Source organism: Bos mutus, chromosome 3 (assembly GCF_027580195.1).
Source record: "Bos mutus isolate GX-2022 chromosome 3, NWIPB_WYAK_1.1, whole genome shotgun sequence".
Classification (NCBI taxonomy): Eukaryota; Metazoa; Chordata; class Mammalia; order Artiodactyla; family Bovidae; genus Bos; species Bos mutus.
This window is the reverse complement of record NC_091619.1, coordinates 117,799,594-117,812,133: the sequence shown is the minus strand read 5'-3', so window position 1 is coordinate 117,812,133 and position 12,540 is coordinate 117,799,594. Positions and strand designations below refer to the sequence as shown.

General features: G+C 55.2%; 1 protein-coding gene across 9 annotated transcripts in view; it reads right to left on the bottom strand.

Annotated features, from left to right (window-relative positions):
• The window catches only part of FARP2 (FERM, ARH/RhoGEF and pleckstrin domain protein 2), a 98,632-nt gene that overhangs the window by 23,941 nt on the left and 62,151 nt on the right, over positions 1-12,540 (bottom strand). For all 9 annotated transcript variants that reach the window (XR_011463784.1, XR_011463785.1, XM_070368663.1 and 6 more), the window contains 5 exons: positions 7,936-8,031; positions 6,089-6,252; positions 5,708-5,776; positions 5,091-5,148; positions 3,311-3,545 (listed from right to left, as the gene is read on the bottom strand). Coding sequence is in view for 7 of the 9 variants with exons in the window: in XM_070368663.1 (XP_070224764.1) it covers positions 3,311-3,545; positions 5,091-5,148; positions 5,708-5,776; positions 6,089-6,252; positions 7,936-8,031 (622 nt within the window). In the remaining 2 variants the exon portion in view is untranslated. The remainder of the gene's footprint in view (positions 1-3,310; positions 3,546-5,090; positions 5,149-5,707; positions 5,777-6,088; positions 6,253-7,935; positions 8,032-12,540) is intronic.

Below are 12,540 nucleotides of genomic sequence, written 5' to 3'. Positions count from 1 at the left end.
GGCTGGAGAAGCGCAGAGAGCTCTTGGCGGCCAAGGGGGGCCCAGAATCTGAGCAGCTGCCTCACTTCGGCCCAAGGATTGTATTGGGTGGGGGTGCGTCTAGCTGACTGTGGGGAGGCAATAACGGCCTCATTTTCAGAAGACACCAACAGCATGTGTTCTATGCCCAAGGACCACGTGGTTCCTCCCCACGGTGGGGGCTCGTGCGGGCCCAGAGGGGCAGACCTTAGGCTCCCTGCACCCCCCATTACGTGCTGACCACAGGGCCACAGCAGGCCTGAGCGGGGCTGCTCAGGAAGGCAAGAGGCTCCCCGTTGGCCTCCTGTGGGGAATCGTCCCTCACGGCCACAGTGAGACAGTCCGAGGCCAGCGTGGGGCCGGCTGCCTGCAGTCACAGACGGACAGACATCGGTGGGACCAGAGGCCGCACGGGCTGTCTCAGGGGTGGGCTCGGCACACGAGACGACCTTCAGTGCATGTAAATCAAAAACCACAGGCGAGCAGAGAACAGGAAGCTAAAAGGCACTAAAAGCTGTAGCAAACGCTCCCTTATTTTATTGAGTAAACAAAAGATTTCTGAGTCAGTACATATCTGCAAATGCATAAATGGCAATTTCAGTGGGAAACATACTTTCAAGAACCACAAGCCAGGAAACGTCAACATGTCTTTAAAGAATAAGCAAGTTCAGATTCACAGGAAAACACCAGCCCTTTCCTCCTCACTCCTGGGGACGTGGACGCGTTCATGCAAAAGGCGGCACCAGGGGATGAGGCCGGCAGGCACGAGCTCTGGCCTGGGGTGAGGCTGGCACGGCCTCGCGCGCCTCCACAGCCTTAAGAACAGATGTGAGAATGCCCATGTCGGGCGCCGCCGGGGCTTGGCCGTGTCCCTCCCGTTCTAAGGTGGGTTTGGTGACTCTGTGAACCAGGTGGGCCCTGCAGATGCAGACCTGGTGTCCGCATCACACACCGCTGGGTCACGGCCTGCATGCCCAGAGGATCAACTGCCGCCCACCGGGCGCTCAGCCACCTGCGCGGTCCCGCGCGGTGTTGGGAGACATGTCTGTGCTGGAAACTGCCGCGACTTGGCCAAGATGACCATGGGGACAGCGAAGGGCTTTCACAGCAGTCTGTCCGCACGGCTTTTACTGCTCACACCTCGATCATTACCAACCAGAGCCTTAGAAACACGGGTTACCTGGGAGAAGGGCTGCGGGGATCCTCGTGACACGAGAAGGCACAGGGACGCACGGCACCTGCGTCTGCGCGGCCGGCCTGGCCAGCATGAGAACTGAGGGAAGGGAGCGTCCCCGGAAGCCGAGGCAGGGCCGCGCTCCCGGCAGGAGTGCGCAGGCAAAGCACCGACACGGCAGCAGAGGCTGCCGGACGGTGCCCACACCTGCAGAGACGCCTGGGCAGCTCCTCACAGCACCGCCAACAGGCCCCTGCCCACGGCGCAGACTCGACTTTCAGAAGAAAGCTGGCCTGTAAACACAGCTGTTCCACCAGGTGCAGCCGGAAAGGAGCACAGATCTCAGCCACGTCCTCAGGGTCGGGGACGTGGCCACCTCACCTGTCCACACACACGCCCGGCCGGGCCTCAGGACCGCGTCGGGGGTGGGCTCGGTCAGAACCGGAGCAGCTGTGTCCAGCACGCGCCTGGCCCGAGGGAGGAGCTGGCGTTTGTACAAAAGGTGGAGCCCCCACGGCTCAGCGAGGCCCTGGGTGCCGGGTCTCCACAGGGAGCAGGTGCCCGTCAGCCTTGGCTGCTGCGCCTGGTTCTGCCTTCCCTGAATGGATCACAGAGCGCCCCCAAGACAGGCGGAGAGGACACGGCCCCATCTCCATCACAGGCTAACCCACCGCCTCCCCCAGGCAGAGCGGCCCCGGGGTCAGAGTCACGAAGGTGACTCCCCGGGCACCAGGCACCCGGGTCCTAAGGCTGCGGCACCCCTGCCCCAGGACCTGGGTCTCAGGGGGCTCCCTCAGGGTCTCGCACAGTCAGATCAGACGAAACCACGGCCTAATTAGTCCTGGGCAGCGTCTCAACTTACAAAGCAGCGACAGGCATAAGGCACGTGTCCACTAAAGGCCAACGCGAACCCGAACCAGCACCACCCGAAACGCACGGTTGGGCCGCATGAGAGCAAAGGCTGCGAAGACGGGCTGGTCCCCAGGGCTGGCTGCGGACACACGTCCGTCCCACCTCTGCTGCACAGCCCTCAGCACCGTAACAAGCGCGTCTTATAATTTCTTGGCGTTTAAAACAGAACAGAGAACCGGGGGGATGAAGAATACCCAGCCGTGACCACAAAATCACTTCCTATGCCAAAGCCGACCACCTGAGCCTTCGCCCCCGGAGCGGGCAGGGGTCGCCCCGGAAGGGAGTCCGGGAGCGCTCAGGGCAGGTTCTCATCAATTCGCTCTCCGGGAATCAAATTCTTCACGTTATTCTGCAAGTCAAAAATGACTCTGTCTGCCCTGGCCTGCGCAAAGGGGCTACTGAAGAACAGGCTCACGTCTAGGGGGACCGCGGCCTCGGAGCCCCACGAGTCTGTGTCCGAGCTGCTCGAGTCCTCAGCCGCTGTGGGCGGGTAGCTCAGCTGCTCTAACTGGTCCACGATGTCTGAGAACTGGAAGGCCGAGCTGGCCTCGGAGCGCACGGAGCAGGCGGGGAAGTTGGCCATGGAGCTGCCCCCGGACGGCGGGGCAGAGCCGGGCATGTGTGCGGACAGGCTGCTGGGCAGGGGCGCGTTGCTCAGTGAGCTGGCCTCGGACTGGTTGTTCCGGAGCGAGCTGGTGTCGGACGGGCTCAGTAGGCGCTGCATCAGGCTGGCCTGCGCCTTCACCTCCAGCAGCTCTGAGGTGTCCAAGGGGTGCGCGTCACCGAGGCTGCCCTCCTCAAACTCAAAGTCGCACCCCCCGTCCCCGGGGGCCACCTCCGGGGAAGACCCTTCGGGGCTGGATGGGCCAGAGCCTGGGCTGAGGCCGCCATAGGGGAAGGAGAAAGCCTCCGAGCCCCCGGCAAAGAAGGAGATGTCTGCAGGATCGTCGTCTATGAATTCCTCAGACACCTGCAGCTGGGCGCTTGTCAATGTGAAAACCGGGCCCCCTCCATGGCCCGGTGGGCTGCACAGGTGCCCCCCCCTGGAGGAGGAGCCCCCGGTCAGGGGTCCCTCGCTGTGGTCACCACGCCCCGCAGCCGGGTGCCCCCTGCCCGCGCCCCCTGAATCTGGGCCTGAGGTGGGGCAGCTCCGCCCCTCAGGACTCCGGGGGCCACAGCTCTTTGCGCCCCAACCGAAGCCGGCACCTTGGTGAGGCTGGAGAGCAGGCAGCCGGAGGGGCTGGGCCGTGGCCATGGAGCTCCTCTCTGCAGCTGGGCGCCAGGCGCCGGGCGCGGGGGGCCCCGTCTCGGAGCTGCCGCTGCCGACCTGGAAATCGCGTGAGCCCGGAGGAACTGGAGGGGACGCGGGGGCCGAGCAGAAGGAGGCAGTTGTGGGCGATGGCGTCACAGGAGTCCTCACACCCTCGGAGAATGCGATGCTCTGGGGCAGAATGAGAAGAAAGAAGGAGTGTGAGACGGCAGGTCACGTTGGAGAGTTGCACAGCTGGCCGGGCTCAGACGAGCGCACCACGTGCTCCTTTCACGGCTCCTACAGCAGTGACGTTCTTCTATGAATAACGGAACCGCAGCTCTATGAACGCAGGTGCGGGCCGAAGTTGGCTCAGGACTGCCTGTTCGCGGCCCCTGTGACCCCACTGTTCTCTACGTGCTCGGCACCACGCCACTTCTGTCACTAAAGTCCCGGGCCTCCTTGGCACCCGGGTCACCCTGAAGTCCCCTGGGGCGTCTCTGGACACTGGCGTCCCCTGGGGCTGGGTGGCTGCAGATGGGCTGAGCCACCCCTCAGCTAGCAAGGTGCCCCCGACCCACCAGGGCTGCTGGGGGATGAGATGCGTGGGTGCATCCAAAGGTAAGTTCTTTTAATTTCCAAGATTTAAGAAGGAATTCCTAAATAGAAAACATACTCAGAAGAGTTAAAGAATGCTTTTATTTAAAAACCCAATTAAAAAAAATTTGGGACACAGAAGTGTTACTATATGAGGTACAACTGTAGCTCTGTAAATACTATTAGAGTATAAATGATAAATTTGCAACAAAAATGAACACTGTGCAGCAATAAAAAATTATAAATATCAAACTATACAGCTGCACACAGAATTATGAAATAATATCACATGAAAAGAGCAGGAGCCTACATAAAAACAGGCTCGCATGTGGCACTCAACACGCAGACGTGAAGGCAGGGAGAGACGCCCACGAAGCTGACCGACACACGGCGCCGGCGGCTCCCGGCCCGCGTCTGGCAGTGTGGCCACAGGTCTCCTGTGCGGCGCGTGTGGGGCCTGCGTGTGCCTGGGGTAGCGGCCGTGGTCACGCCACACTTGGTGCACGCATCTGCTCCTTGCCTTTTACCTTTAACGTTATAGCAAAACGTCCACGGCATGAACACAGCTTCACGGAGCACATCGCCCCCCCACCCCCCACCGCTGGCATTATCATCACTTCTCACTGCTATAAAAGTTGTATTTCTCAGCTGTTTTCCTGACAACAAAAAGCACCATGCCCACTGCGAAAACCAAGTCAAATGAGAAGCACGAGAAGATGAACACTGCCCGGGGCCCGGCTGCCGGGGACAGCGCTCGCAGCTGTGAGGTTCAGTCCCGTGAGGAAGAGGGCTCTCCACCGGCCAGTGTCACTGCTAACGCTTCCTGAGCGTGTCCTGCTCGGGCTCCACTCTTCTGAAACGAGACTCTTAGTGGCTCTTGAGTCACCCGACAGGTAGCCACACCCAGACCAGCCCGGACGGCAGTCGCCGGGGCCTCCAGGATCACAAGCAGCACCGTGACATGTGGCTGCCCACAGAGCTTCCTCTTCACTCAGGACTCCTTTCTGCAAACAGGGTCCCAGGACTGGAATTGCCACGTAAATGATGAGACTAACTTTAGGACTCCTGCTGCAACCACGCCAGGCTATTCCCTAAAGGGGACCGGAGACTACGTCGGCACGTTTACGCAGAAGCACTCACCTGCCGTGGCAAGTCCACCTTGAGGGCGCGGAGAGACATCTGGGTCCTGCTGTGTCTCCTGCGAGCAGAGGACAGGCCGTGAGCCCCACGCCCTGCTTGCATGACCCCACTGCTTTTTTATTTCATCTTCAGTGCATTTTGATAAGAATCCCATCATCAGAGGAGCTCCTGGAGCACAGAGCATCAGGGTGCCGACCCCGTTTCGTAAGGAAGGACTCACATAAAAACGTGGCCAAGGGTTTTTGTAACATGCCTGGAGGCATCTAACTAGAAACGGCAGGATGACAGAAAACAAGACGGCAAACAAAAATACACGCCAGAAGAGGTGGCATTAAGGAAGAGTTTCACTCACAGAAACAGTTTCAGATCCAAAGTTTAATACTAGGAAACCCATGCTCTGTAGAACACCGTGTCTAAGTGGAGCGAGGCAAACTGGGAGCAAGAAGTGGCATCTGCATCTGAACAACTCAGATGACAGTAAAACGCAGACCTTCACCATTAAGTGAGACAGAAGACATTTACATAGCCGCAGTGCCTTTTATTCAGGCCAAGGCTGAGACACTTCAAATGCTGATTTAAATGCCCACACTCTGCATCATGAAGGTGAGAGAATTTACCTTTCATACGGAACCCTCTTCATCCCACCGTCTTTGACATAATCAGCAAGTTGTTTCTGAGTTCTCCCACTGCGAATAAAATTCAGATTTTACAGGAAAGAATAAACGGTAATACACAGCACGAATTTTTCACGAAGCAAAGGAAAAGTAAGACTTGCCCAGCCTCTGTCTTAAGTTTACACATGCATTTAAAAAGTATGCTTTGCATTAATAAGCATAACCAATGTTCCAAACCGTCGTTAGCAGGCCTCTTTCCCCACTGCTCTATTTGCTGAGCTTCTCCAGTGGTTCTGTGGCTGCAGCCTGAACCACCCTCACCCTGACTGGACGTTTGGGTTCTCAGCGCCACAAGGCCAAGAGCTGCCCGGTGCGGCCACTCACCTGTATCTGAAGGACGAGCCTCTGCTGAAGAGGACAGCTTTAGCTTTCGGCTTCGGCTGATCTAAGAGTCTGAAGAAGGTGTGATGCTCCACACAGATCTTCCAGAAGTTCTTACATTCATCTCTGCTACCCAACACGAACTCCAGGGTGTCCTGGTAGGGCCCCTACGAGTGAAAAGGCAAGGGCTTGAGTGGCCACAGCAGGAAGAAAATTTAGGAAGGCCGCAGGCTACTCCGAAGTTAAAACCAGGGAGCTTTTCTTTCTGAAAGTTGTATATAAACTTCTGGTTCCATTTATAGTTGAGAGGAGAAAAATACAGTGGTATATTTCTTTTGTAGAAATATCAGAGAAGTGCAGTCATCTACATCACAAGGGCTAACATTTTCAAGTTTCTCTTTGAAACCTTTTCCCACGTTAGAGGGAGCCAAGGCGTCTTTTTGTGCTGCTGACACGCTCACCTGTCCTCGCCCACTCACTTCCCTGTGGGTTTTCTGAGGGCGTCTGGATGAGCAGGACACAGAGGTTTCCAGGCTCACAGACATCACCATGAAGAAGCTCCTGCCGCCTCTCAGGGTTACTGCTTAGGATAGATTCCTAGGAATGTCACACTGAACTCAAAAACAATGCACACTTTTGGACGTTGTGATGTTCATCACCAGATTACCTTCCAGAAGAGTATAATATCAACACTTGAACTCCTCTGTTTAACCCTAAAAATCTTAAGTGCTTAGGAATCGACATAAAACATAACCTCGCCAGGTGCAGAAACAGACACAGTTCAGGATTTGCACTGATTCTCTTACTTCCCTGTCTCTGTGGAATAACTGCCAAAAACGTTTAACTTGTAGAGGAAAAAAACTAGCCTTTTACTTGCATTTTATATGTGTTCTTGGCATTCTTTACACTTCTCTTTCATTCTTAGAAGAAATATTTGAATAACAAACAATTAAGCCATCTGTCCACACTTTCCGCACAAAATAAACAACTTGCAGGTCGGGTGACCCTGGCTGGACAAAGGCCCTGCTAATCCAGCGCCTCTGAGAAGCTTAGGGGCGGCCCCTCCCGGGACTGGCCCTGGCTCCCGGCTCGGCGGCGTGAGGCTGATCTGCGGCCCCCAGGCCCCCTCCCACGGCAGCTGGCTGATCCGTCTGCCAGCTCCCTGGCACAGTGGACGAGTAACACCGTGAACATCTTAGAATCGTCTCAAGTATTGGATTTTTCCTCCCATCAGACTGTACAGACATTTATGTTTGTCCCTTTTTACTAATTTCAGTAAATTTATATTTAATTATTAACTTATGGACTCACAAAAGAAAGGAACATTTATTTTCTGAAAGTCAAGGCTTCCTCAGAACCATAGAAGGGTCAATTTCTGAGTCAAAGACACAGAATACTGGCAACACCCTCCGTTCCCGCTGGACAGAAGCCCCAGCACCGATTGGTTGCGGGGCTCCGGACCACAGCTAAACACTCTGTGCTTCAGCTTTGTCACCCAAAAGAGCGGCTGCAGTGAAGCTACGGTCCTCAGCAGCCCGAGAGCCCGTCAGCCGTGGACGCTCTCAGGCCACTCGGCCACCCCGGGCCGCCAGCACACCCTGAGGCGGGCCCCCTGGGCAGGTCCCCCCAGAGCCCATCCCCAGCCAGCCATCCCGCTCTTACATTCTTTTTTTTTTTTTGGTGTTTTTGTTTCTTTTTTTTTATTTTATTTTATTTTATTTTTAAACTTTACATAATTGTATTACCGCTCTTACATTGTTGTGTGCATTGTGCTGAAACGATATACCAGTAATTAACAACTGAGCAGAGGGCACGCCCCTAACTTCGGGAGCTCTCGTGATAACACTCACATGGACCTCCGGGTGGAGTTTGATGAGGAACCTTTTCCTCTTGAAGCTGAGCTTTCGGAGCCTGGACCAGTTGAAAGTGTTGATTCTGGTGCTGCTCTAAAATCCAAGAGACAGACGCTGAGTAACGACACACGTGTAATCCAGACACGCACACACCCTTTCTCATGAAACAGAGGTTTGAGTTACAGCCTTGCTAGAAAGTGCAGCGTTATACTCAGAAGCAAATTATATTTAGAACTCATTATACAGATGTTACATTCAGAACGACTCAATTAAAATGTCAATACTAAACATACTAATCTGTTTTAGGAAGAGCACTTTGCTGCTCTGATACAGCTTTGATACAAACTTTTTTTTTTGTCAGTGTTAACAGTGAACATTTGGCAGCCACCCCAGCAAGGACAGCGCTTGGGAGGGGCTTGAGGGTGGCTGGGCAGGGATGGAGCAGAGCTGTTTCTCAGCGAAGGAAAGAGAGGAGGATAGAGCGATCCCAGTGGTGCTGGACGGCCGGAGCCAGGGCTGAACTCTGGACTCCCCAGACAGAGCGAGCGCTGGGGCCCGGACCGGCTTCTAAACACTCTTCACCTCGAAGACTGGGACTGGCTGCTCTCCCAGGGTGGGGCAGGCAGGGAACAAAGGGACCGGACCCTGTTATTGTGTGAGAAAGTAAGGGACAGGTATGCTCAGAAGGGACAGGGAGGTGCCGAGAGGCACAGAGCACCTGAGAGGCGATTTAAAGATCTAAAGAAACTATGGCAGCAGACCAAACCTCAGATCACAGCCCGAATTACAGCTCAGTGACGGTAAGAGCAGGAGACAAGCCGGGTGTCCACAGAGAGGGAGTGAAACAGGTGAGAAAGCCCCTCCAGCAGCCTGAATAACGGAGTTTAAAGAGCGGCCTTTTGGCCACCCTGAGGGAAATTCAGTCTTAAAGTATCTCTCCACAAATACTAATTACAGAGGACAAAAGTCTCCTTGCGGGCTTCCCTGGTGGTGGAGTGGGTAAGAACCCCCCTGCCAGCGCAGGGCCGTGGGTTCCACCCCTGGTGTGGGAGGGTCGCATATGCCCCCGGGTAACTAAGCGCGCACCAGCACTCCCGAGCCTGGGCACAGTGGAGAGGAGCCCTGCTCACCACAGCCAGAGAAGCGCAGCGACAGAGACCCCGCGCAGCCAGCAAGCAAAGACACCGCTTGTGAAAAGTCAGAGGCCTGTCAGTGCCTTCCGAGCAGGTGCCGGATGCCGCACCCCGGCAGGGACAGATGGCTCCGCAGGGCTGCGCCGGGCACAGCCTCGCGCCCGTGACTTGCTGCCCAGGCAGCTTAGTCTCAGCAGCAGCCGGGCCGGGCAGGCCCATGTCACAAATGACCGGCCCAGAGCTTCCGGGGCACCGTGGCCGTGAGGACAAGGAGAGAAGTGAGACACTTCCCGCTGAGGATCCTGGGCAGACCCTGGCCGGGCAGAGCAGCTCAGCTTGGGTGGGAGCATCTGAAATCATGAGGTGGGCGCGCCTGGGGAACCCGGGTAGGGGTCCCCGGTGAAGGGGCTCACGGCACGCTCTTGTACTTCTCTGAACTTGAAAACTTTTCAGAATAAAAACTCTGAATGTATGGAAACACTCTCTGGCATTTTCTTTTCTGTCCTTGGTCTTCATGACCATTTACTCTTTTCCACAAACTCAGGATGGGGGAACAGCAAGATCAAGAATGCTTTCCATTCAAGATACTAAAGCCAAGCCCAGCACTTTAGCCGTAAGGAGGAAGGGGGCTTGGAAACACGCACAGCACGGACATGCTCTGAAACGAGGGGAAGCAGAGATGCCGCGGCCGGTCCCGGGGAGGGGCAGAGGAGGGGTGTTCGCGGACAGAGGCGTAGGGTCAGCGAAGCTGGGCAGGGCGGGCCCAGGGCCCGGGAGGGCGGCGTTGATGTTTTCTGGAATCGGGGCACCAGCTGCACGATTCTGCGAGTATATTAATACTGAAAACGCTGACTTATACTTCTGAAGGGTGGACTTCACGTTCTGTGAATTCCGTCTCAATTCTTTGCATTCCTGAGTTAAGAGATGTCCCTGAGATCCCGACTCAAACGTCAGCCCCCACCTCCCCGTGCGGCCGACACACCGTCACTCCACCTGCGGCTCAGAATGAGGCACTGGAGGCTTCTCAACTCCATCCTCAAAACCAGCAAACCTTAAAACATCAACAGAAGAAAAGGCCGCACCTCAGCTCCTGGCCCTGGACGCAGGGGCTCAAGGGAGTCGGGAAGAGGGCCTGTCCGACAACGACTGTGTGTCCACACAGCTGGCTCAGGCTGCTGTCTGCCTGGACTGCACCCCACGGGCCCCCCAAATCTGACCTGTGCTGTTGATCATGTGAGTGCTGCTTGCAAACTGGGCAGGGGTGGATCGCAACTGTATTTTCCTCCTTTATCTGTAATTCTCCCAGAGTTACTAACTGCCTCTTTCCATCATTTTCTATGCACCCATCACTGGTTCAGCTCAAAACTTCCCTGCAGACCCTTAAAACTCTCCAGTGTGATCTCACCATGACATCACTGACTGGCTTTCTTTTTTGGTTGTGCCACAGGGCTTGCAGGATCTCAGTTCCCCAACCAGGGAATGAACCTGGGACCCAGGGGTCGAACAGGAGACGTGGGTTCAATCCCTGGAAGGGAAGATCCCCTGGAGGAGCAAATGCCAACCCACTCCAGTATTTTTGCCTGGAAAATCCCATGGACAGAGGAGCCTGGCGGGCTACAGTCCATGCGGACACAAAGAGTTGGACACAACTGAGCGTCGCGCGCGCACACACACACACACACACACCCCCACAGCAGCAAAGGCCTGAGTCCTAACCACTGGAGCCCCAGGGGACTCTCCGGTCAGGTCTGTTTCTTTCCTGGCAGTCTTCCCTGGAGCCCCTATGTCCTTCTGCTAACACAGGTTCTTCACATGCAAGCACGGCCACCCCCCAACACTTCCCAACACACTGCCCTGTGTTCTCGGCTCCCACCTTGGTCCTCTCCCGCACCTTCGGCCTTCAGAAGGCTGCGCGGGGACTGAGTTTTCTGAAAAGCAGCATGTCTGAAATGCTTTTACTTTCTTACGCGTAGCAATCTGGCTGCACAGACATGGAACTCTGGGCTGGAAATGACTTCTTTTCACATTTAGAACCTCCATCCCCCAGTGTCCAGCGCATTTCATGCCTCCGCGCCTCTCCCCAGGAAGCCCTCTGATCTTTTGTGTTCTGACGTCTCAGAAGGACAAGTCCTGACGGATCTCCATTCACTAGGAATAAAGCCTGTGGGCACCTTCCATCTGGAAACCGGTGCCTGGAGGATTGGACGTTTCTCCTCCTGTAACGTCTGTAGCAATTCCTCCGCTGCCATTTGGGTCCAGGCTCTAGAATCCTGGGATGCTGGGCCACCTGGGCGCTGCTGGAGTTCCCTCTGCTTCTCTCCCGTCTCTCACCCTTGTCTCTCTCTCTCTTCTTTGCGGAGCTCTCAGCCACGTCTCCCAGGCCTGCTGCCGCCAGCCTGCGCCTCTCTGGGTCCCTGTGTCCCTGTGCCTGCCCGGCTTTTGCTTCAAGGTGTGGGCTTTTCTCCTACTTCTGAGGCTTCTTCGAGAAGGTCTTACATACACACTGGAGGTTGGTGGCAACCCTGCTCTGAGCAAGTCTATGGGCACCGTTTTCCCAACAGCGTTCACTCACTTCTCTGTACCACATTTTGGGAATTCTCACAATATTTCAGACCTCTTCATTATTATATTTGCTAAGGTATTTGTCATCAGTGATCTTTGACATTACTACTGCAAAGGGATTATGACTCTCTGAAGGCTCAGATAATGGTTAACACTTTTAGCAATAATGTACTTTTAAATTAAAAAAAGAAAGAACATGCAATACAGTAATATACTAACAAGGCACCAACATGAGTCCAGATTTAGCATTCCCCTCTCCCCTCTTCGTCTCCTTGGTGGCTCAGATGGTAAAGCCTCTGCCTACAGTGCGGGAGACCCAGGTTCAATCCCTGGGTCGGGAAGATCTCCTGGAGAAGGAAATGGCAACCCACTCCGGTATTCTTGCCTGGAGAATCCCATGGATGGAGGAACCTGGTGGGCTATGGTCCATGGGGTCACAAAGAGTCGGACATGACTGAGCGACTTCACTTTCACTTTCTTTCTCCCCTCTTCTGAAAGCCTGCTGACTCTAGTCACCATCTGAGGGGTGGCCAATGCCAGCTTTTCCGCAGGGAATAAATTGTGTCTTGTGATTTCCTCTCTTTTCCCCACAGGAGGCAGCAAGTCACACACACAGCTCTGAGTACTCTCTCCGTGTAGCAGCACATCTCAAAGACCGTCTCGTTTATTAGGACAGCGTCTGCATCCTCTGCAGAGGTGGCCAGTCACCCCGTAACATGAGTGCAGCACCGTTTGCATAACCAGCCTTCTAACAGTTAATTACCAATATTTTACTATGACAAACCAGGCCAGAATCAAAACTCACAAGAGAGAGTTTACGCTCATGCTGAAGCTGTGCCCTGTTCCTTGGGGATGAGGGATGGGGTAAAGAGGCTCTCCTGCTTTTGCACCTCCTCCAGCCCCGAGT